Source organism: Rhipicephalus microplus, chromosome 7 (genome assembly GCF_043290135.1).
Source record: "Rhipicephalus microplus isolate Deutch F79 chromosome 7, USDA_Rmic, whole genome shotgun sequence".
In the NCBI taxonomy this organism is placed as follows: domain Eukaryota; kingdom Metazoa; phylum Arthropoda; class Arachnida; order Ixodida; family Ixodidae; genus Rhipicephalus; species Rhipicephalus microplus.
The window spans coordinates 109,019,029-109,045,742 of record NC_134706.1 but is presented as its reverse complement, the minus strand read 5'-3'; the positions used below and the strand labels follow the sequence as shown (position 1 = coordinate 109,045,742).

At 42.0% G+C, this 26,714-nt stretch overlaps 1 protein-coding gene and 1 long non-coding RNA gene across 6 annotated transcripts in view; one reads left to right on the top strand and one right to left on the bottom strand.

The window, feature by feature from the left end:
* sick (sickie) overlaps nt 1–26,714 on the bottom strand; it is a 1,179,025-nt gene that overhangs the window by 403,055 nt on the left and 749,256 nt on the right. For all 5 annotated transcript variants that reach the window (XM_075869563.1, XM_075869567.1, XM_075869568.1 and 2 more), the window contains exon 7: nt 7,317–7,367. In XM_075869563.1, coding sequence (XP_075725678.1) covers nt 7,317–7,367 — 51 coding nt within the window. The remainder of the gene's footprint in view (nt 1–7,316; nt 7,368–26,714) is intronic.
* Nucleotides 13,762–20,676, top strand: LOC142767041 (uncharacterized). The gene is made up of 3 exons (XR_012884723.1): nt 13,762–13,850; nt 19,477–19,569; nt 20,629–20,676. It is a non-coding gene; the product is annotated as an uncharacterized LOC142767041 (long non-coding RNA).

Genomic DNA, 26,714 nt, shown 5'->3' with positions numbered 1-26,714 from the left:
CGTCATTGTCTAAACAGCAAAGCTGAGGCCACACAATTTTTTCGGCTATAATGGCGGCGGAAGGCACCTGATGTTGCGTTCCATCAGCTGTTTCCACATCAACTTTACTCCCGGAAAGCGTATGTCCCAAGTCGCGCCACAGTGAGGAGCACGTCATCACATTATTTTTATACTTTGTTGAGATTGTTGTCTGTTAAACACGTACGGTGGGGCGGGGGGGGTGGGAAGTTTCATGGGTGCTCGCCCGCCCTCGATGGGGAACCCTAGGTATGTGCACACATGGAACCAGTCAACTTAAGTATTGTTGGGGTATTAAGTTCGAAAACTACAATGTGATAATAAAACACGTGGCAGTGGAGGGCTCCGGTAATTTCGAACATTGGAGGTACTTCAGCGTTCACTGACGTCGCAAGTGGGCGAGCATGCCTGCGTCAACAACGGGACCACCACGGCTGCGATAGAACCCGCTACCTCTTGGGTCAGTGTCCGAGCACCAGAAGCGTTGTATCGCTGCTGTGGCTTAGCGAAACGATCTGGAGTCAGAACAGTCAATGCTCGAATGCCGACACGATCTGTCTTCGCACAGAAAATTAACCAAGGCCTTATTCTACTTTTCGCGAGGTAGTGACCTATTGTACTAACCCAGCATGGCCCGCTGTTGTTATATTTTTCTTCGTGCATCTACTTTTCTCTGCGCTTTTCATCTCATATTTCTTTCCCCATCCATTTAGAGCAGGATAGCAAACCAGATGCTACAGTTCTGGTTCACCTCCCTGCCTTTCTCTCAATTCATTTTCTCTCTCCCTCTTTCGCTTTGCTCCGTAAACCAGTTGGATCCATTAAGAGTGCTTTGCGTGTCTATAACAACCTACGACAAGGGCGTTTTGAAAAACCAAAACACCTTTAGTGTAGGGGGTTTTAAACACGCCAATCACTCTTCATTTCAAAACACCGATTACATGGGTGTTTATGTTTTTCAAAACACCCTTATCGTATGTTAAACTCCGTTTCATACATCATGTGCAACGCTTTCAAAGCTAGCGCTCCTGTTTGCGCTGTGTACTGCCGCGACCAAAAAGTAGTGCGTCGCTGGGGTGTACGAGAATCAATAAATGCTTCTCAGGAAACTTCTAAGCATACATATTTGTCATCAGGTTACAAAACAAACGCCTGTGTTGTCGGATAAACAATCCAAATATGCGAGTTGGTAATTTATGTTTGTCGCTTTCGTATCAGGTTTTCGCTCTCCACGCGACCCGCGCCGCCGTTTTTTTTTTTACTTGTTGTGGCAGCTTCGAAAAAATGCTGTGCTACCTAATCAATGAATTAACGTCATCTTACACGCAGTACTCGCTCACATCAACGAGGTAAACCGACAATGCGGTATAATCGCGACAAAATCGCCATGCTGGTCAAACATCGGTGCCAGCTCAGCAGGTTCCGGCCCTCACAAGGGAACTCGGTATGCTACAAATGAATAGATACGTGCAGTTCACTTCCGCGTGCAAGTAAGTTGAAGTTACTGAAAAAAAAAAAACAAGAATTCGAATTGAACTCGCAAAAATTACAAAAAAATGGCATTACGTGGATTCGAACCCATGCACTTCAAAACATCGGTGAACTCTCCGGAGCGACGCGTCAGACCACTAGGCTACGAAACCGCGCGGAGCAACACCTTGTGTTTTCTTTACGGACTACATGCCTAGCCTTTACAGCGTTGCACTTGATGTATGAAACGGAGTTAAATACGCGAAGCACCCTTTTGAAGGTGCACACTGGTCTAAAGTGTGGAGTCGACTGTAGATAGGTATTTCTTTCTTATATGAGAACGAGATTAGTGTGAGCCATATCTTTGACATCTGAAAGAAATATGAGCGAAAAAAAACGAAAATTTTATACGGAAGCACGTCGGTATAACATGGAACCCCAGACTCAAGTCTAAAAGTGATGTGATGTATACAGCGTGTGTGCGGCCAATTAATAAAAAAAATTGTATGCTGAGGAATTTGAACGGTTGGGCTTCTTGGTAGAAAATTATCGGCTCTGCCGCATGTCTTAGGGCACTAATACCACTGGACACTGTTGCCTGAACACTTGGTACTTTTTGATCACGGCACATTTTCTTACAGTCGCCAAAAGCAAAATCACAGCCGCTACCGTAACTATAACAATACTTTGACACCAATTTGATGCTGGTACAACTTCGTCATAAGCATAAAAATATTTTGAAATTGTTTATTTATCACTAGTGCTCATTTGAATTGCAGTGTATCATGGTCGAGGAGAAAGTAAAGAATGACAAACACGTTGTATTACACACATTATTGTATTACACACACTTTGCCTGGTACGTGAATTACTTCACGATTGGTTCGAGTTAGCTGTGAGACCTCGAATGAGTAGGATGAAACTAAGAAGTCAGCAGACGTGTAATGACCATGCAGCTCGGGAAAGCTCGATAAAATGAGCGATAGTTTTCTTCCATATGGCATCGTATTCTTATGAAACGCCATGAAACTGCTATGAAACGAGCAGGCAGAGCGCTGCACGAAGGGCGTAAAGCGATGCTGCTTGCGCCATCACGGGAATATTTTAAGAACTACGTGATGGGTTACCGCAGTCGCGTCGAGACGGCGCTGTTTTGTCGGTGAGAAGGTGCCGCGCCTTGAAAAACGTTGATTGTCACGCTTTGCCAAAGAGGACATCGCGAACTTCTAATTTGCAAAGGCTAAATGTTGGAGCGAGGAGAAGCATAAACGTACAATTGAAATGTACGCTGGCCCCTACATAGCGTCGCGAGATCTTTCCCCCAAACAGTCGTATATTTTCGTGTGTTCGTTGCGTCCGACTGCCTGATTAGCCCAGTACGACATTTCTCAGTTGGTTCAGTAGTGTATGGAAACAAGCGTACGCACAATGGGGGTAGGAGGCCGCTACCCTAGTCACCGAATGGGGAGTGAGCTCAAATTGTCCCATACATGGACTTAATAGGAAGGGGGGGGGGGGGGATGGACCTTTGCCTGCCACTGAAGGGAACCCTGCACACGCTTGTGTGTGTGTGGACGACAATATTATCCTGTCAATACACAGTGCACCGACAGAGAAAGAGAGAGAGAATTACTGCGTGCTGGTATACACTTTACCACACATTTTGTTGAAAAGCATGCACATCTGGTTTACAAGTGCACTCACATAATGTCATGACGGGTTTGAAAGGTGCCTTCAGCAGTGCGTGGTGCTAGCTTGATTGTCCTTGCCCGGCTGCATTGAACTTTACGATTGGTTGGTTTGCCGCACAACTTAGCGGCCATGTTGTAAACGTGACAAGCACACCCAGATATCCTGAAGAATTCATCTTTGGATGAGCACCTGTCCATTTTTTATAACGCGGGTACTTCAAGCCGGTACATTCCCTGACGTGACGTTAACCATTTAATGCTATACAGGGAAAGAGCCAGTTTTCCGAAACTTCCGTGGTTGGCGTCGCTGGCATTGAGCGAAAACCAGCGTCGTCAGTTAGCGAAAATTCGAGACAGATCCAACTAAACAATAAAAATATTTGGTTCGAGTGAGACTCGAACCCAGGCTATCTACATGGTAACTACAGATTGTACTACATAGCCATGCCGCTGCTTGAAATTGCTTCAGAATAAAACTCTATACTAGTTTCATGCAGTGGGATGAGTCTTCCTGAGGCATGTAATATCCCAACAGCCATCCAGACATGTACATTGCGCAACGAGTGGTTGTTTTAAAGGCTCGCCCATTGCAAACCACTCAGGAAAAATTACTACCCATCATTATCAGCAGCAACAACAAAGTGTGCAGCTGCAAGTGCCGTAGCACCCTACGGATGCTTTCATCTTGATTTTAAGAGCGCTATGGGAAAGGAGGACTGAAAGAAAAGTAAGAGCACAACACGGGCGTCTGTGTTGTGCCCTTACTTTTTCTTTATTCCTAGTCCTCGTTCCCCAGTGCGCTGTTAAATTCAAGATGAATCCGTACAAACTCACTCAAGTTGCAATTCTCATAGGGACGCGTAATGGGTACTTGGACAATTAGTAAAAGAAACAATTGACACATTATGGGCACTGCACCTCGCAATTGCACTTGCAGTAGGCATTCTAGGAAATATTTAAGTGGACATATTTAAGACATTCCTGTCCTTGCGGAGCACTTGAAATACCCACAGAAAAGCAAAGGTAGGCTAAAGTTACGCCACGACCCGCATGTCGCGGGTTCGAATCCCGGCTGCGGCGGCTGCATTTCCGATGGAGGCGGAAATGTTGTAGGCCCGTGTTCTCAGGTTTGGGTGCACGTTAAAGAACCCCAGGTGGTCGAAATTTCCGGAGCCCTCCACTACGGCGTCTCTCATACTCATATGGTGGTTTTGGGACGTTAAACCCACATATCAATCAAATCATAGTTACGCTATCATGAGCTACTCTCGAAGGTGAAGTTCAAGCGTGCTTCAAGTTTTTGCACGCTATGTACCCCGCAAGCTACCGAGACGACTGCCAAATCTGTTCTTCAATGGACACACTCTAGGGTATATGGGAGTTTGGGCGCAACCCAGCAACACGGTTTATCTCTGGACCAAACGTCGAACAGATGGGTGCCCAGCTGACAGGTTCAAAACTTGAATACCATCGACGTCTGCTGAGCAGGTACAAGCTGTTAGCTCAGGCCCACGGCATCCTGAGCTGCACACCACCCACATAGGACGACACTGCCAACGGCTCACTATACACTGATTAATGTTCATTTTTTTCTCCTTCCTCGTCATCTGCCCGAGTTCATAGCCGTCTAAATTATCTTCCTAATTGTTTCCCAATTTTAGTAAACACGCAGTAGATCCTTCAAATGAATTAGCTCTCAACATTTCTTGTACGCAAATTTCAATCATTGTGGTCCGAAAGAAAGAAGCTGGCTTCAACGTTGGCCCGCATCGATTTTAACACACTATACTCGGCGACAACTTTTCTTGGCACTGAAGGGAAAGCTACGGAGGCGGAGCTTCTGCACAGGTAGCTCTACGTGAAGTAGTCCATTTCGGTGCGCGTCTCGTAACGTTGTGAAAAGTGATGGCGGCACACCATCAACGTTTCATGTATGGACGCAGACACCGCTTATCGTTTGAGGTGCACGTAAAAAGGCGGGATTTTCTCGCGCGTTCAAGAACACATGTTCACCACGAATAAATCAAAGTAAATACGACCATCTTCATAGTGCGATCTGCGTCCTGTCTCAAAGAGCTCCAGGTAGAAAATAAAGGGGGTACTTATATAATTCACGGTGAAAATACGGGCGCTGTTGTGGAACTACATTCACTGGCGGTAGGATGCCCGTGATTAGGCTCTGTAGCCTTCACTCCAATGCCAAGAAAAGTTGTCGTCGAGTATAAGTGGAGCTAACCTATTGTCCGCAAAGTCCGACCTGACAGCATCAACCACTACTACAAGGGCATTTAAAGTTTTCGCACAGAGTACAGAACTTTACCCCAGATTTTAAGAAGACCAATATGTTGTTACCTGGTCATTGTACATACGTCATCATCCTTATCACTTTTCTTCTCCCTTTTAGAGGGCGATGCTCCTTAAGCAGTGGGTTGTGCGTCCGCGATGTATGAGTATAGTGCGTCGTTGTAGTAGGAAGCCACCTCTGCAGCCGGACTAGAGGAGCGGCACGCACGCACTCAATTGAATTGAGGAGGCAACCCGCGCAAGTTTGTCATAAATAAAAAGACAGTTGTTTCTAATGGAATAACCTACAGAGACGAGTATCGATGACCTAAATTTCAATAAAATTTGCCTGGAATTTGACGTTTACTAAAAAAAATACTAGTAACAGATGGCCGCACTTTGAGCACGGTTGCCACGTTAAACTCGCTGGGCGTAACCTCCTTGATTTTAGCAAGGTTTATTGAGGGTTGGGCCGCAGTGCCAAGAACTAGCGGCGGTGAAAGGTGCGAATTAGACACGAAGCGCAGGCCGTAAGAAAGTTCTCGCGTACCGCTTCTGTAGTGTGGCCGTGCCACCTCTCGTTTAGTCTTTAGAATCTCCACTGGATGGCAGTACTTTTATATGGTGAATATATGATGAAAAGATGCGACATGCAAGTGCTTGGAGTGTTCACCAGCTGGATGGATGGACGGACGCGCGGGCGGAGAGACAGACACATGCACGCACAGACGGGTTGATGGACGCACGGATGGACAATCCATGGATAAACGAACGGACGGACGCACTACGGATGCACGATCGGATGGACGCGCGGACGGACAGACAGGTGGACGGACGGACGCATTGACGGTCGCACAGACGAACAGAAGCAAGAACGAATGGGTGGACGGAAGCGGGACGGACTGACGGATGCTTCACCCCACTCATGATCATGCATTCCGTGGATATGCGGGGTCTTATTCCCTGCGCAGAGTAGCAAGCCAGAGCACACGAGCTCAGGCCGACCTTTCGGACTTCCAATATATTCACTCTCTCTCTACCAATCATGGTGAAAGGAATAAAAATTACGCCATCTCCCGCTAAAGGGTACCAGGAGGCGGTGCAAGGCAGCACGGGGGTGCACACCACGTTTGCACACCACGGCTCTTACATAGGTACTTACGCACGCCCAAACGCCCTAAACGTGTGCCAGCGCGTTCCGTCTGGGAAACAAATCGATGGTTCATCGCGCGTCTGCAGAATCTCGTTCTCCGACGCCATCGCATGATTGCTCAGAGAGTGTAAGGGGGAGAGGTCACAGCATTTTACCCAGGCCTGACCACACATGCCTGTTATAGCGCACGTGTGGTCCTGACGCTGCTTCGAGCCCTCTTCTAAATGAGAGAGGGCGCACGAATACGCGAATCTGCGTGCCCTCTCTCTCTATATGAGAGAGGGTTCTTTTCCACACTAAATATCCACGCGCTGACGCATTGTAACGGGTACGTGTCGTCAGGCCTGCACACAGGCCTGAATGCGCTAGTGCGTGAGCACGTTCTGGCAGTGCTTGGGCGAGCTCTTGCAAGGCAGTGCTTGGGCCAGCTATTGCAAGGCAGTGCTTGGGCCGTTCTGGCACTGCTTGGGCAAGCACAGTAAGGGCGCATGCGCACTCCGTATTGAACTCTGCCATAAGCTGCTTCGCATCTATTATCATGCCCTGGTTGGCGCAAGCGGAGTCATTTCGAGGAGTCTTCAATGACTCCGCGCTCATTCGCTCATGAGGTCGTTCAGGACTCCCACTATGAAGATGTCTTCCGCACAGGCATCTCACGCCTGCCACTAAAAGGATCACGTGACTGAATTGACTGCACTTACCGGTTGCGTAGCTTTTATCCCGGAAACGGCTGTCACTTTCTACGGTGGCACCTGTAAAGAGAAAACAAGAGACATTATTCGAGCCTTGTTCATTCCTTACCACGCAATGAAACGAGTGAATCTGTACGTTGAAGAAATATTGAGGATGCCTTAGTGTAGTGCTTTGTTACCCATTTTCTAAAACACAGTCATGAAATTCTTCGTTAATGTAGACTGTAAATTTTTTTTACTAAACAGAGGCAACCACTTTGCCGACAAAACTTTCTTTAAACACTATACAACTTTGTGCAGTTTACTGAATATATAACGAATATTTCGGTACGGGCCTACAAATACAGAAACCTCATATATAACTTCGTACTACTAACTTACGCGGCGGCTTTTTTTCATAAAAATGTGAAAAAGAAATTCAATTTGCTTGAGCTTGATTAGGTATCTAGGATTTAGTTTTTATAAAAAAAAACATTGATATGAATTTACCGCTAGAATAACCAGACTTAGTGTACCCTTCTTCACACGTATTTTAAAAATTAAATTAGAAGAACAACTGGGAGAAAAAGTATGTGCGGTATAATTTACACAAATATAAAAAAGAGGACCCTCCAGCACATCAAATTCGCGTTAAAAATTGTTGCAGAAATAAACAACGTGATTTAAACGAAGCAGCAAGAAAATGGGTCTGGTTGGTAATATGGACAAGAAAAAAAAACGCGGAAAAATACATTAAGGTGACTTCGAGCCCCTTTAATAAACAGCACATAAAATGGGACCACAAACTAGCAAAACCCCACTGATGCTCTTTTCCCATAAACAGATGCGCAGTAATTGAGTGCCTCCAAAAAACATTGCTTTGTTGCTCAGTGATGCATTTCTTACGTTGTTTAGCTCTTTTGAAATTTGCGAAAGTTTTACCATGTTTCGAAAAAAAGTTTTGTAGAACGCACAAGAAATGGGGGCACGACGAACACTATCTCTAAACTGTTGTATTCTTTAAAAAGGACTAAACACATAAGCACAAAAAAATCATTATACGGCAAGCGCGAAGCAGGTCATGAGGCATATACAAGCAGAAGACAAATGATTGAACCAAGCTTAAAGAAAATTCGCAAAGACACTTATTTATCAGATAGGCAATCTGACAGTTGATTTATGCATTTTTTCTACACCTACTTATATGAAATGATTCTGTGACTTCATGGGTACGGTGCTCATTATTAGCAAATGAAATATATGTGTCAAAGAAGACTGAGTGACAATGACATAATTCACAATTGTTAGACAAGGGCGAAAAATTTATTTCCGCAGAGAACTTGCGTTCTCCGTTAGACGGGTGCTGATGCAGCAGCCTCTCTGTCCTATATGCATATTTCCACAAGTTAGCGCTATCCGGTGAACAACACCTTTTCTGCGTTTTGTGAACACTTCGACTCCTCTCAAGTGATATCTACACTTTCTTTCTCGTATGCTCTGAAATCTTAAGGCAACCACTTGGCACAAATTTGGCACCTTTATGTGGCACATTTTTTTTAATGTCGCACGTGTGTCCACGTCTCTTGTACGCGCTACAAAAATTTTCAAACCATGAATTATTATGAACTCACTTGGTTATCAGTTATGCTGCATTTAGTTTTACCATGCTTACACTTTCATTCGTGCTATACTGTGGTATACGGTCAATCTTTCGTTATAGGCGTCCGCGGCGTTGTAAGCTATAGTGGTCCCTGAGGTAGCTTTTGCAGAGGCTAAAGTGGTTGCTTGGGCCTGTAGTACGATCGACATACAGTGACAGTTGCCTTGTCAGAAATTGAGGTTGTGTTTTCATCGGCTTAACTGCACGCGCAATGAGTATGTCTCTTATGATGATGTTGACATTTCATTCATCTTCGACTGCCATTTTCGTTTCTTTTTTTCCTTTAAACTATGCAGGCATATATTGCGTGGCTTGACGAATAAACATTTGCTGTAAGTCAGCGCTTTTCTATGTGTCCTTATTTGCCTGGTCTGTCGCCTTTCGAGCTGTTTACCCCCAATATGGTTTACGCTGGTTTCCTTATCTGGTATGTATGTTTTCGAAGGCGAAATAAATTGAAATTGAAACAGCGCTTTCCGATTGGCTGAAATCAACGGGACAGTATACCTAACAAATTGTTACGATGATTTGAAAAAACAAAAACAAAAACGTCGAACTGCAAAAAAAAAGCATCATGACATGTGGACGAAGGAGTGTACAAAAGCAGCAGCTGCTTTCTTCAGCGGTTCACGCTTTCAGTTCATTTACTCAACGCAAGCTTGCCTGTCTCTCTCTCTTTGACACACACACACAAACGCGCACACACACACACACACACACACATATATATATATATATATATATATATATATATATATATATATATATATATATATATATATATATATATATATATATATATATATATATATATATATAAGGGAAAGAAGTGTATACCTAAGGGCTCGTTTTTCCGTGTTTTTAACACAATAATAATGAGATATAACAGACAGTAATGCCAAGGAATGTACAGGGGAAGTTATTAACATTAATGGAATGTAAATAAGAAGAAAGAAAAGTGGATGAAAAAATTACCAACTGTAAGCAGGAATCGAACCTACGACCTTCGAATTCGAAGGTCGTAGGTTCGATTCCTGCTTACAGTTGGTAATTTTTTCATCCACTTTTCTTTCTTCTTATTTACATTCCATTAATGTTAATAACTTCCCCTGTACATTCCTTGGCATTACTGTCTGTTATATCTCATTATATATATATATATATATATATATATATATATATATATATATATATATATATATATATATATATATATATTGCATTTCGAGTGCTGAGGAGCAGGCCGCCACAGCGTCACTCCTCAATTTCGCAGCTGCTTTATCTGCTGCAATAAATACAGCCAGTTGATCCGGAACGACTGAACGTACAAGCGGGATGCTGAATAAGGCAGAAAGCGGTTTTCATGGGCACGTTTCCTTCGTCGAGGCAAATTATTTTCTGCAGAAGATCATTTTACACCGAAAGATTTATCTAAGAAGGCCTTTTCAGCATGGAAGCGCGGCTTGTCACCGTTTCTGTTATTCCTGAAGAAAATCTACAAACCTTGCGTCGAATGCTATATGCGCCGGGCGCCAACTCGTTGGAGGCGCGGAGCAGAAGGGATAGGAACGAAAGGACGTGTAGATGCCATATGGCGGCCACCGTTTTCCTAGCGGTGCTGGTCGTAGGGGCGATAGATATCGCTCGGGCCAACCAGAAGCATTTTGACATTACCGTCGGCCTTCCCAAGAATGCCACATGCGAGAGCTGTAAGTGATGTCCCTTAATTTAATTGGTTAATTATAACGTGAAAGTACTTACTCATTACTTACCTACAAAACGCTACAGAAAGGGGTAATCACAAGGTAAAGAAAAGCCGCCATGAAAAACCCTACGTGCCCTTGGATGACTGAAAAGATACTTCAGACACTCAAGGCCAAAAAATACTGGCACGACAAATGGCGCCATAACAAAGACAGTCCCTACTACTTACAGCAACTTAAAGCTCAGCGGAATAACTCTGTCGCTACGATTCGATCGCGCAAAAGGCAGTATTATACTCATTTAATTATATACAGACCGCTGGCAACACGAAAAAACTGTGGGAAATTATAAACGAAATCATAGCTAAACAACGTAATCGAACTGTGCTTCCCGAAACCATTGATGAAGACGTTGTAGAAAATTTCAACGCATATTTCGCAGGTATTGGTCCATCACCGGCCAAAAAATTTAATGACTCGGACAACATTTCTATATCGCAGAGCCCTCTGCGTGCACCTTCGTTATGTATAACATTGAGGCCTGATGGCAGCAATTAATAAAATGTCTACCTTTAAAGCTTCTGGACTAGACGGCATTTCTATTCGTATGATCAAAGAAAATATAGATGTATTAGGACCAGTATTATGCCACTTATTCAATCACTCCGTCAGCTGCTCCAGATATCCATCTCAGCTGAAGATTGCTAAGGTTGTCCCTATCTACAAAAACGGAGACCGCAGTGACCCTTCTAATTACAGGCCAATATCCTTGCTCAGTACCATTATATCATATTTGAAAAAATTCTGATCAGCCGGTTCCACAAATTCATGCAAAAATATCAGATTATGTGCCCGCCGCAACATGATTTCCGCCCAAATCACTCTACTTCATCAGCAGTGTTAACGCTAACTCAAAAAATAATGTATCTTTGCAAAGTAATATACTTGTGTGTGTCATATTTTTGGACCTGAAAAAAGCCTGCGATACGGTTGATCACAAAATACCTTTACTTAAGCTAAGGCATTATGGTTATCACGGTAGCCCATCAGATCTTCTCACTAGCTACCTTCATGAGCGAGTACAGGTAGCTAGAATGAACGATATTACGTCATTACCAAAGTATATGCGCACTGGAGTCCCTCAAGGATCCGTCCTAGGGCCACCTTTATTTTCATTACATATTAATGACCTCCCACAAATTTTAGACACAAGTGAAGGTATTATGTACGCCGATGACACTTGTATTGTTATTACAGCGGACAACATTCAAAATCTGCAAACTAAAGCAAACAAAGAGTTAAAAAAAAGCAAGTGAATGGTTCGTGAAGAAAAAACTTACTATAAACGTCAAAAAAACTAAATATGTAGTGTTTCGACCACGCAAAAACATCATGCCTCCTATATCACTAGATTTGCGAAGAAACGAATTTCAACTTGACGAAGCCAGCTCATTTAAATATCTTGGCGTGATATTTAATAAAAATCTGCACTGGCAAGAGCAAATAAGCGCAGTTTGTACAAAGCTCTCCTCGGGATGCTACGCACTTTCACAAGCACGCGTCATCATCTTGATATCAATACTGTGCGTACTTTATATTTTTCACTCATTGACAGCCACATCTCATGCAGCAATGAATCATGGGGTACGACATATAAAACGTTTCTTGAACCTGTTCGCAAACTTCAAAAACGAGCCCTGAGAATAATCACCCAATCTGGCTACAATCAGCCGAGTCTGCCTTTGTTTATGAAAATGAATATTTTACCTTATGATAAAGTACACGAATTAAAAATTGCCACGTGTTTTCAATGTTGTCAAAAACAACCTACATTTGCATGTTTCTTTATTTTGCACATCCTCTCGTCTAACCAGAAATAAAATATATGGAAATTTCAAGCTTCCTCCAACTAACAATACTTACGGACAACATTTGCTGCAGTTTTCAGGGCCAAAAATTTGTAATAAACTACCAGCAGAAATAAAACAGTCGAATAATTTTTCATCAGTGCTCAAGAAATACTTACTTACACAGAACAATATTTATCAATGAAAACAATTATGATGTCATTTGTGTGTGTGTGTGTGTGTGTGTGTGTGTGTGTGTGTGTGTGTGTGTGTGTGTGTGTGTGTGTGTGTGTGTGTGTGTGTGTGTGTGTGTGTGTATGCATGTGTGTCTGCCAGAAACTTGTGAAATCGTTTGAAAATAGCATTGTCACCCAGTTATTTGGTTTTTGTTTTCGGTATTAGCCATGCATATTTTAACCTTCATAATAATGCAACAAACTGCTTTGTTTACTTGTGTTTTCGTAAGTTAGAACTGTTAAAAACAATCGTGCATTTACCGACACTTTTAACTCTCCCTTTGTTTCGCTCGCGCAAATTAAGGATGCACGATAACTATCTCTATGCGTGTGATATATTTTTTGGTACATCGACCCCTTAGTTATTCATTTTTTGGACCCCCAACTAGCCTTCGGCTATGTGTCCAACCAGTCATGATGTTTCTGTATGTTTCACGGTTTGCAAATAAAGAACTGAATTGAATTGAATTGAATTACGCTCACATGAAATGTTCACAATAAATGTCCGAGCGTTAATATTCGCTATCTTCTCCTTGGTCACTTTGCAGAGCACGTATATATAAAGCCTGCGAATGTACACCCGTTCGTGCGCCTCCGTGTTTTTTTTTTTTTTTACTTCGTGCTCTTTTGGGCTTCCTGCGCTTCTCAAGCTATCGTAATACGTTTTCGCCCGAAGCACATTGCTTCCGTTGCACTGAAAAAAAATGCATTCACTCATTCACTAAAAAATCAGCGTCAATATCAGTGGATTATTTTTCCCAAAAGTGCATATGCGCGTGCTTTTGATTCCTCTCTTTCTCTCTCTCTCTCTGTGTCACACACACACACACACACACACACACACACACACACACACACACACACACACACACAAACACACACACACACACACATCTTAGGCTTAAAAGCAGCCCTGCGACATTTGCACTGACACGACAATGTTGAGCACTCGGCTCAGGCTGCTGCTTTCTATGAACTTTCTGGAGGTGCAGGGCTTATGAAATAGTATCTGTATTTTTTTTCTTTTTGCAGTTATCGGTGCCAATGAGGCCTGCAGGAAAGCTGTGCTGCGGGTCGAAGTGCACAAACAAATAGCCAAGAACAATGAATCAGAGCCGGTGAGGCCTTTTCATCTAAAAAAAAAAAATGCATGCAAATGCACTTTTGCGCAGCCAACTCGGTAGAGTGGACTTCAGAAATGTCGGTCATCCTACAGTGCTCATCGTCCTAAGTTATGTGCTCTTAACTAACTGACCTTCTCTGAGCACAATAGCTTTTTAAAGTGCATGACAGCCTTTATGGAATCATCCGCATGAATATGTAAGATTATTACACTGGATTATTGGATGTTCAGGTTTCTTTAATTGTAACGTAGCCTACAAAGCTGGTATGTGATGACTGTGCGGCTCTTTATTATTCAGGCATTTTCCCGTCATCAGCCCTCTCAGTGAAAAACGTCACCCTAAGCTCGTTCTCCGCCGAAACGTTTCTTGCTGATCCTCAGCTGGTACAGACGAAAAAAAGACTACTAATTTTGCTTTATGCTCTGGTTGCGTTAAGAAGTACACAGAAAGTATAAGCTGTTGTAGATTCATTTTAATGTTTTGGATTGTTAATTTAAGGAGATTAACGGCATTCGCCCCACCATACCAGTCAGGAGAATAAAAGATATGTTTTAGTTTTGGTTGCTTAGATATTTTTATCAATTCTTAAGTTCGTTATTTATCAACTTCAGTACTGAAGGAGGTCCCCGAGTTGCAAAACTTTCAGGCAAACCTGCAATTAGTCAATGGTCAATATAGATAAATTTCATATATTGGCGAATAGCACATAAATAGCAAACAAAAGTGAGATAATAACAAAGCAATACATATAGAATGAAATAATGATAACGTAAGAACGAAAAAAAAGCCAAATGTTTGCATGAAAAATAGCTTACTAACAAATAATACAAAACTCATTTTACCCGACGAAAAAAATGCACTCAACTTATAAAAACATGAGAGTTCATAGAGGAACACTGTAGATATGATAGATAAATAGATATGATAGATAAACACTTGCTGGCACCTGTTTGTAATGACATGAGATACAAAATTTCTAGAAGCGACAAACTAAAAAATGAGAGAACAGGTTTAACACAGTTGCACGATACAAGATAGAAGTGGTATATTGGAGGTAAGCTTAAAGGGAAACAGAAATTTCGCTAGTGTACACTTACTTGTGCACTTGAATTTTTTGTGCGAAATATGAGAAATAAATTGAAGGACGCTTTATCTTCGCCTTCGAGAGTAGAAGCCGATAGCGTAATCAGGCTCCGTGCGAATCGGATTCAATAATACCGCAAAGAAAAGGAACGCTTGCGCGCGTAACATTGGCCGTTTCAAACTGTCCCAGAATGCCCACGCCAAGAACAGCTGCAAACTGTTCACTACTACATAGTTCTTACTTTTGTGGCCTGGCGAAGTGCCCATATACGTGTCTGTTAATTGACACATGCGTGCACAGCTCCACACTTTGTGATGTGTCGGCAGCTTTGAACCACCCACTCGAATAGCTCAACTCACATGTTTTGATGCCTATTGCGATCTTGCTATTCTGCCACGCAATAGTACTTGCGTTGGGGAGCCTCCTTTCTGTACATGACATTCTTATAAAGCAATTTTTTTTTTTTGCGAAGCAGCTTTTTAAGACATTTTCAATTCAATTCAATTTTTTTTTCTCTTCACACTTGAAAGAGAGGGTACTGGACTGAAAGATACTACAGCTTCATAGAGGTCCTGCCCCCTTTACAAATGACAGCAACACATTGAAGAGAAAAAATAAGCATGACACATTAAAAACAAAGTAATAGGCAATAACTTTACAGTTCCAATAAAAAAAAAGAACAGGAAGTTTGTATGCATCAATGCACATTTATATATGTACACAAAAGAAAATATGTGCCTGTGAATGCAAACGCGGATTTCACGCATTTGCACTTTCATACCCGATGCACAAGTATATATAAGCAGGTCTTTATACGCACAAGTATACGCTTTTTGGTAACATGTTATACACCACCTAAACACGAGGGTAAGGAAAGAAACACAAAGAAATAGAAATATTGTACAACGTTAGAAATCTCTGTGGCACGACTGACAAAATAGTCTTATTTCTTGATTAGAGTTGCACAGAGAATCAAAATCGGCCTTTGTAAATTTTTAAGTGTGACTGGCACAGTATGCTTTAATGATTGTTCGTCATATTTGTTTCGAGGTGTAAGGACACGCCATTTTCTCTTAAGACTAGTATGACGAATTCTGTGGTTTACATTCAAATCAACTAGCGAAAATGTAATACAATTAGTGGATTTTAAGTATGAATTGCAGGTTAAAGTTAAGCGATAATTGTATAAAAAGAACACAGGTAGAATATCAAACTTTACGAACAGATCTTTCGTACAAAATAAGCGTGGGACATTGGCAATGGAGCGAGCGCACGGCTCTTCTTTGGAGTAAGTGCAATTTCGTTAGGTTTTTCTTTGTAGTCGTGCCGCAGAGAAGGTTGCAGTATTGTAGAATCGAAAACACTAGAGCACTGTGAAGCAAAATTTTAATGTTAACTGGAAGAAAATATTTAAAGCAAGCTATAGTTCCTACAGCAGAAGAAAGCTTTTCACTAAGATATTCGACGTGATCATTACCACTATGGTTCTTCGAAAACATTACACCTAATGTGGAGACTGTTTTGACCACTTCTAAATCATCTGCACCTCCCTTACTTTTATTAGATTTTGCAATTGTTTGCCTTTTCGCATATAAACCATGACTTTTGTCTCGCTGGCCTTTATTCGTAAACAGTCCGCTTCCGCCAAATTTTTGAATTCTCTGGGCGTTATGTTCCCTTGATGCTCAAGTTCAGTCTCAAATGTAGCGGCAATAAATATTGCTGTGTCATCCGCATAGGAGATAAATTTTGCTTTATTGGAATTCGGCATTTCATTTACATAAATTATAAACAGGAGTGGCTCAAGGATACTCCCTTGCGGAGCTCCGACTCCTACAACCTGAAAACTAGATTTTTTTTTCTTTTCCTAGCTGTACATATCGTGCTCTATGCGATAAGTAAGATTCGAAGAGCTCTAAGGCTGTACCACGGATACCATAAGCGTGTAATTTAGTCAGTAAGGTTTTATGATTCACAAGACCAATTTTTTTCGAAATATCGATCTATATTCACATAATTACCTTTTTATCATTAAAAGCTTCTAATATTGTTTCTTTTTGGGCGAAAAGAGCAGTCCCGATGTAACGGTGCTTCCTAAAGCGATGTTGAGGATCAGCCAATAAATTATTTTTGTCTATATACGAAAAAATTTTAGCGTGAATAATCTTCTCAATGCCTCTGAGAATATCGGTATAATTGCAATTGGGCGATAATTACCTAAACCATTTTTATCACTTTTTTTTAAATCGGCTGTACTCGAGCTATCTGCATGTCTTTCGGAAGTTGGTCAGACAATAGAATGAGGCTATATATGTGAGTAAGAACAGGACAAATAAGGTCGAGTACATTATTTAGAGGTCCTATTTGAAAACCATCAGTGTCCGGCGACTTACTATTTTTGACTGAATTTATCGAAGAAAAACTTCGACGCAGTTGGTAGGATTAGATAACAATGACTTTGCACTAATGTTTTTAGTAACGAGAGCAGTAGGGTTGCTGCTGAGTATATATATTCAGAATTTGTCTGCTTAACAAAAAAATTGTTCAAAGAATCTGCTAGTCTTTCGTCTGATGACAGTTCACCTTGTTGGTGAAAGCTATCAGGAATAACCTCAGATTTAGTTGGACGTAGCAGTGAGTTTAAATTTTTTCATATCACGTCGGACTGCCTAGTTGCAGGTTCTGAAAATAAGTTGTGCAAATATATGTTTTTGGCGGTTCTTAGTTTACTAGTAAGTTTATTTCGATATGTCTTATATTCTTCAAAACTACCCGGGCTTTTATGTTTAATGAAACTGGCATACAGGGTATGCTCATGCATGCTTGATCATGTTTAATAATTCTTATGTAACCCAGGGTTTTGAGCTTTGGAAGGCTTTTTAATTTTTTTTTATGAGAAATGCTCATGGTATATCTTTTCAAATGTCACTGTGAAAGAGGAATATGCCATGCCGCTCCTGCTTGAACTAAAAACATTGTTCCACTGTTGCAAACTAACAGAGTTACGAAAATCATCCAGAGATTGTGGGGTGATGTCTTGAACGTAGCATACTGATGTTTTTTTTTTATCGAACGACAGGTATTGGTGATCAACATAAATATGCCTAAATGGTCGCTAATATCTGTATAAATAACATCTGCTATTACATCATCAAAATAAACATTTGTAATAAAAAGGTCTATCAGCGTTGCAGTTTCTTCGGTGGCTCATGTTGGTTCTGTAATGACATTGCTCAATCTGTTCGCGATCAACAAATCTTCTAATTCTTGCCTGCAGTGCGTGTGCACAAGCATGTCTGCATTGCAGTCACCTTCCAAAAAAAAAAAAAAAAAGGTTCAAACTTTCTTCTGCAACATGATGAAGTTAAGAAACAGATTAAAGTCACCAGAGGGCGGTAGATAACACACAAAAAAAGCTTTTCGCGTATACGCGCAGCGTGAGTGCTTCAATATTGTGCGCATGTTTTTTTGTTTTTTTTAAATTTATTTTATATCTCTCTATAGCTATCCTTTTTCTGACCCTTTTCCCCACCCCCGTACAGTATAGCAAACCAATTCGTCTAGGTTAACCTCCCTGTCTCTTCCTTTTAATTATTTCTCTCTCTCTCTCAATATTTGGGCTGATAATGCAGAGCTCGCCCACAGCTTCACAGGTGATGGCCTCCGTTACAAAGATCGCTACATCGCCCCCACATTTGCTTTCACGATTTCCGTAAAAAGACTGACATCCGGGAATGGAAAACGTTTGAGACGTAATAACGCGTTACTGTGATTAAGGCGCTATTGTGGGTTTAAGGCCTACGGGCCTTTGCGAACATCTCTGCAGTATTCACAAACCAATCTTATCCTTATATTGTGCTTCGCCTGTCGGAATTCTACCTTTGTTGCGTTTATCAAACAAAGTAGGCCGGTGTTTACTAACCAGTCTTTTAGTTATCGTCACCTGGTTATCGTTTTTGCGCCCTTGTAGCACGTATATAGAGTGTACAGAAATCGAAGGAAAACACGAGATAATGTTACGTTTGGTTTGTGGATACGGGCCTGACTATTGTGCAGTGTCAACGAGTTACGTAAGTGTCAGAGTATTTGTTCATCAGTTTCTTAATTCCTTTTCTGTTTTCTTCTTCCACTCCTTGCTCTCCGTCTTTCTCATCTTCCTGCTCCCCTTTCCCTTTTCCACCTGCGTAAGGTAGCCAACCAAGATTACTGTCTGGTTAACCTCACTGCGATTTTCCTCTCGTATTCCTTCCTTCCTTTCTTCCCAAGGAGCATGGCTGTGTGGCCGAGCACCTCCAGAAGGCCTGCTTTCCATTTTCACTCCAACTGAAGATATTTATTGTTTCTTTATTTGCATCTAACTCAAACTTACGCTCACGAATAACGCATATCTCCTGTTTGCGACCAACGATGCTAAGACCGACACTAGAATTTCCGCGAAACGAGCTCTTAAACGCCATCGCTTTAAAAGGAGGGCATTAGAACTGGAGAGACTTTCAACGTTTAGTCACGTGAGCTTGCACATTTTTTTTTTCTCAGAACCCCGGAAAATTCGCGAAGGTCCTGACAAAATGCTACCACAAAAAACTGACGAAAAATTGACGTCATCACGTCTGCGAGAACAAGCGTTGAGTAAGTACAGTGCTTCTGGGCATCTACACCCTAAATAAAGAGTCTATTGACTCATTTTTCGACAGTCCTGGCTTGCCATGCATTTCACTCGCTTATAAGAGGCACGTACAGTTTCTTCGGGGGGGGGGGGGTCATTATAATCTCTCTAGAGAGCCGTGTGTTCATTCGCAACTCGCGATTTATATTTGTCGGAAGCATTATTCATACTAGACGGACTAAACCACCTTGTTACTATTCACTCGCGGTTCATGCGCTTGTATAGGCACTATATAAATTTACAAAGAGAACACAAAAATAATAAATTAACCATTTTAGAGTTCACGTGCAAATCTTACCAAGCGTTAATTTTTTTTTTGAAACAATTGAATAGGCACGAAAGCGGTCAATATGCGCGATTAAGCGAGTTAAACCAAGGCCCATAATCGTGACGTGTGATACCGAGATGAATATTACCGAGATGGAATCCTAATATCAATATGAATTCTATAAAAAGGTCATAAGTGTAAACTTTCTCAAACAAGTAAAGTCTTTCAGTGGCATGTTATTTTCTTCAAATCGCGAGTTTGACCGAAAACCTGTCTTGTCTGAATGTAACATGACGTGGGAAAGCAAGTACACCGACAGAATAAAAGAATAAAAGAAGTTTCGGCTTCTGTTACGATGTTCCCTCACGTAATTGTCACGACGTTCCATTGTGTTTCTGTTCACAACAATTGTCAACAAGTCTTCCGTATGGAAGCGGAAACGTCGTTTTTTTATTGAATCTTTCATTTGATACACGCATTTCCTTTCCTTATGTGTTTTTAATAATTTTGTCCTGAGGTAGTCAGATGTGGCGCAGTACGTCTCACAGTTTGCAATAAATAGATTGACGCGGTATCGTTAAGCAGAGCAAACTTGACCCTGTCGCGTCATGTAGCTTGTATAATTAGGCTGCATACCTGTTACTCATCCCACCTTTGCAACAGCTCACAAGTAACCGACTCCTTGAATGTCGTCTTTCTCGTATCATTAGAGTTGGTTTCCATCAAACTTGTGACGTGTCTCTGTTTTCTGTAGGTGAAAAAAGTCCTTCAATGTTTTAAAAGGGCCCTATTTAAAAGCACGGTAAGTGTGCACATTCATTGATAGATTTGATAGAAGCCTTCTGCACTTGCCCAAAGTGACCAGAAGGAGGAAGCCACTGTCTTTGAGATGCGGAACAGCTTATGGCCGAGTTCAATCCGCTGTGCGGCGTGACCACCATTAACTCTTACCCTCTCCTCACGTGAGCACAAGGAGAGGAGGAAGAGCTTGTTTCTCCTCTCCCAATTATCTCTCTGCCAAAGCTGCGCGCTCTGGCTCCGTTGCACTCTCAAACAAATCGGGAGGGGGGGGGGGGTAACGTAGGTGTTACGCTACATATACGCAACTCCACACACAAATGAAAAGCACACGGAAACACACAAATGGAAGCAACAAATGGAAACACAAGTGAAAACCTGAGCTGCTTCGCATCCCCACGTAGTTCTCTTTAGTGGGAGATAGGTGAATTTTTCTTTGTATATGATTATGGCAAAAGCCATAGCTATATGCTTCGAGGTCGCATGGGGATGTACAGAAGAGCATCGTACACCCTATGAAAAGATCGAGACAAATTGTAATCTTTAGAAATCGTAATTATTATATATATCTTGCATTCTTCTTCTTGAATTATGGCAACCCACCCGGCACTTTCATACCACGAACGACATGCAAGTTATCAACATGACATCGTGACATCGCATTCTCGCTAGCAGGAAAGTGGCCAGCGCTGAGCCAAGAAAAAAAGCCACTTTACGATTATTTGTTGTGGGACAAAAAGACACTAACCCCCGTATTCACAAACAATCCTCGACTCGACTTTCACCCTTCACTTGACAGAGTTGAGCACTGCGCCACCACTCGGCTGAAAATGACGCTGCGCTGCTCAAGAATCGCAGCATACTATCGCTGATATTCAGTGACTTGCCGTACCTAGAGATGGCGCTCCCATCAGCTTTCTCAAGTGAAGGCGAAGCGTTGAGTGAAGGGAAATTCTAGAATACGGGGGTAATTTTACTCGATCTGTCTTGAGAGCGTAGGCAGTAAATTTTTAAGAGGGGGGGGGGGTAAACTATACTTTACGTATTGTGTGCGCATTCGTATGTGTGTAACCATATATGCACATGGACAAAACATAAAAATAGCATAAAAACAGCATTGGCAATGACGTAACGTGTCCGGTAAAATAGCCACAGCGGATGTCTTTCGTCTTCAAGCCGTCTTGGGCAAGTGCGTACGGAGTCGTGCGAGATTTTATTCAGTTATTCATAAATTCAGATGAGATAAATGCAACAGGTGCAAGTATGCAGAAGCTAGCAATTCAGACAAGCGTATGCAAAAAACAGTGCATTATCAGCGTGCCTAAAATTAATTTCGGGTGCTTACTAACCAAATTTAAATCCTCTTCGTTAGATCAAGTATTAATACCAACAGTATGCTGTAGCTTTGCAATATAGACGACTTGGTGTTAAGCGCGAAGACGCGGGTTCGATTCCCGACCACAGCGTCCGCAATTCGGTAGTTGCAAAATGCAGTAGCATCTATACACCAGCTTTTTTAGTGCAAGTTGATAAATAATAATAGTGGTGAAGATTATTTAATAAAGTGTTCCCTCCAGCGGCATGCCTCATAAACTCTAGTAGATATGGCGCATGAGATACAAGAGATTTCGACTGTTAAGAAGACTGGATGATCGACCCTTTACTATGAAAAAGATCTTGGGTGCTTGGCCTTCAAGCACATGAGCCCAGAAAGCCACATGAGCCCTTCTACAATTCTTGAGAACGACATAACTGAGCGAGCACCTGTGAAACTACGCACTGTGTGTGGGGTGTATGTGTGTTGTACTATGTCCATTTCCTTCTCTCATTTGCAACCTTATTCTACTCTCCTTGCATTTAGGGTAACAAACTGAACTTGGTCTAGTTAACCTCCCTGCCTTTTTTATATTTTCTCTCTCTCTCTCTCTCTCTCTCTCTTGATTTTCAAAACAAATAACAACGTATTTCTGCGTCCGTATGCGGCCGCCGTTGTCGGAAGTTCAACCCGCGTCCGCTAGTCTAGCTGTACAAATGCTGAGTGGCTAAGCAACCACGCCATGTAAAAAGAAAGAAAGGAAGAAAGAAAAAAAAGGAAGAAAGGAAGGAAGGAAGAAAGAAAGAAAGAAAGAAAGAAAGAAAGAAAGAAAGAAAGAAAGAAAGAAAGAAAGAAAGAAAGTACACACTTATACCAGTTTGCACCCTTAAAGATGCTTTGCTGTGTCTATTACTAACACCCCACGATAAGAGTGCTGTGAAAAACCAAAATCACTTGTTGTAAAGTACTAGTCAAAGACGCGGCATATAGCACCCTTAAGTGTGCGAACTGGTTTGTTGTGTATGGTAGCTCCATCGCTCTGAAACGCGAGGAAGGGCGTAGCACGGAAGCTCAGCAGTTCCTGTTCGTTCAGTTCCGACTGCTCCGTTCATCACACCGACGATGACGTCATTGTTTTAGGCAAGCATGTTATTCCAGAAACGAGTAGATTCTTTAAATGGAGAGTCACAAACTCTGTGCACGACATGTGCGCTACATTTTGGTGCCCCTCATCGACTTCCTGCTCGTTAGGGCTCTTTCGATACGTGTTGTCAGTAGCGAGTTCTGTCATATTGTTTCACTTATCAGATAAAGCAACGCAGCGCTCGCGATGCGCAAGGCGACCGCACTGGCTCACTCGGCGAGGCGGTGACGCACTCTCGCGCCACGTCACCGGAGTCAATTGTTTGTTTCCGAAATGTACTTAACAATTTCAAATGAAGTATTGTGATTGATGTTTGCTTGTTCCTTTTTAACTATACTATTTTAGACCTGCATGGTCCGTTCTTTATAATCTAGTTTGAGGCAACGCTAGCCTTGTTATGACCTAAACTATTTCTTGTGTATCTCTACAGAAACTGTGGCAGCAGCAAATGACGTCGTGGCTTGACATAGGCTCTTGTTCCCCGAAAAGCTTTTGGCAAAAGTGAAAAGCATTCCCTCAGCAAAAAAGTTAACACAGCAATATCTTTTTACATTACCACATGACATAGAGAACAACATATTCAACTAACATATCAGAATATTATATAAATAATTATTTTATGAAAGCAATTATTTTATGACAAGTGAAATACAGCTTCTATACTACCAAACAGTAAGATGAAGTAATGCCAAATACTGCGTGATAAAGAACTTTTTCTCAGGTGAAGTCAAATTTTAATTCATATTTGTTGTCATTATGAGAGTATTTCCACGATATTCTGGAGGTAACGCGGAGAATTCGTAACATGCCCCAGGTAAAATCCACTTCTTTACTGGTCGACTACATGTCTCCACTTATACGTTAGACCACATGGTGTAGTTGTTCCCGACTTTCAAAATAACCAATAACGAGTTCTTTCGCATTCACAGCCCAAAAAATCACGCAAATCTATGAAGAACATCTTCAAATATTACCGAGTGAGTACTGCTAATGTATTACCCTTACGGTGGGGCACGGGAGCAGGCCTTTAAGTGAGGTAATCTGGAAGGGTGTCAGCAGCGAATACGTTTAGATTTATTCAACAAACGCACAGTCACAACACCTCTTTGGTAATAGGGGGTCCGATGTTCGTCATGCAAAATAAAACCTTGTTCTAACATAGTAATCTAGCCTGGTAATTTCGATAGAATATTTACCATAGATAGATAGATAGATAGATATAGATAGATAGATAGATAGATAGATAGATAGATAGATAGATAGATAGATAGATAGATAGATAGATAGATAGATAGATAGATAGATAGATAGATAGATAGATAGATAACGCAAAAGGCGTCAGCAACAATGTGCGTTGAAATAGAAGCTCTGACAGTAGTTTACACTCCTATAGCGAATCATAAGCTTGAAGTGGGTGGTGTAAATTCATGGTGGCAAAACAAAAATCGCTGGCCTTTAACACGTACAAACCAAAGCTGAGGCAAAGATGTTCTCGCGTCTTCTTAAGTCCGCATATCGATATTTGTCTAAATGAATATTTGTTTAAATCTAAATTATACTACACAATGCATAGTTTATATGTGATTAATATGTAGTAATCTCTCAGATAACCATGAAATTAAATGAGTGGTGGTGTTCGAGCAAGGTTTTATAAATCATGCAAGGATGACTTTCTGAATTTCGTACTTGAAAAGTGAGATGGCGCTGCGTTGTTTCGTGGTTGCCAGACACCTACGAATACCGCCTGAAACTGACCAGCTGTTCACACGTCTTAGCAACAGTGTTAGAGCTTACAAACGGTGTGTCGCGAATTCACATCCCGCGACTAGAAAACGCGATGTCGTGCTATTTTTTTTTTTCACTATCAGCGCACGCATTTCCTACAATCACGACAACTCTTAGGGAAAAAAGCTTTTATGAAGAACTGCATTTCAACGTTGAAGGTACGCGATGCCCTATATGCAAGGAATTTCTCTTCTTTTTATCAGACAAGATTTTCTCGACGTCTCTTGACACGGAAATCAATAGTTATCATGTATTATGTATAGGTTTATCTTGGTCGAACAGCGCACGCAGGACCAGGATGAAGGAAAAGAACACAGACAAGCGCTGACTATCTTTGTAGCACCTGCAGAAGATGATAGCAATGTTATAATTTTTTTCTTTGCTTGCGGCGTGTATGGTTGTTTCTACTGTCACTGATGTTTTCGCCTTTTCTTTTAAATGGCACTTCACATGTATATTATCTGTTCTTTTCCAAATAAAAACCAGCTGCGAGTAAGCGCACGTCTGTGTTCTATTCCTTCGTCCTCGGTCCGTGTGCGCTGTTCAGCCGAGATGAACCCGTACGAAATCGCTCAAGCTTTCATTCTTATGCATGTGTGTCTACACGAGGTTAGTGTTTGCCCAAATCTTCGCATTCGCATTTTTCTTTTACCGTTTCCTCGAGTCGATAGAACGTAGTCTACTTTCTCATAGGAGAGGCAAGCAATAAACATTTTGTTTTTGTTTGTTTCAGAAATGCTTTCTCGATACGTTCACGCCTGATGACAACAGCGATGAAAAAGACATCATGTACCCGAGCGTGCCCATCATGAACGACCGAAGATGAATTCGTCCAGTTTCACTATTCATCTAAGAATAATCAGACTTATAATAAAGTATAGCGATTATGAACTACAATCAACGCGCGACTTTGTAACCACTGAACACATTAACACCACCAGAATGCAAACGACGATCGAAGCAAGGGGACGCAGGTGAGGCGAGCGTGCTCCGTCTCTAAAGTTCGCGCTCTTCGATAGCTTCGAGCGATCTCCGATAGAAGGCGCAAGAAGTGCCGACAATAAGGGATCTTACGAAAGAACAGCACAGGTTCTTCAGGACAGTGGCGTAGCCAGGGTGTGGCACTCCAGGCCCATGCACCACACCGATTTTTTTTTTCACCATGCATGCATAACGCAAAATGATCATCTGCGTCGCAGATGATCAAAACTTAAGATCAAAACTTAAGATCAAGAAGGTGCCCCTCCCCTCCCTCAAAAAACAAAAAATCTGCGTATAACCATGATTTAGGAGCACGAACGTGGGAGGTCCCACCTGCGGTTCTTACCTTGGGACCTCCCAGTGAATCTGTACCCATGCACTTTTCCATGTTCACACTTGATGAATAAAGTATCATTAGTAATGAACTGGCATATGCAAATCAGTCTGGTGGATTGACCTGCAAGGGTTGCGGCTCCCTGGGTCTCCATCTGGCCGCCCATCCAGCCTGCCTTCCCCCCCCCCCCCCCCCGCCCTTCCCACTCCCTATTCTGATGAATGAAGTTCATACGTCCACGTCCTCCAGGCCAACATTTACTGCCACTTCGTTGTAACGCAAATGTATCGCCGCGTTTCTCCTCAAGCAACAAACGGCGCATATAAGTAACAAGTGCAGTGAGATTTAGTGCACTCTTTCTAGACCATTCTGTACTGCATGTGGAACAAGTCTTGGTCTCACGAAGTCAAACACGATCGAAGCAGTCGTTTGGGCTAAACACGGCGTGTTAGCAGGCCGCGAGTGAGTGACAATGCTGTATAC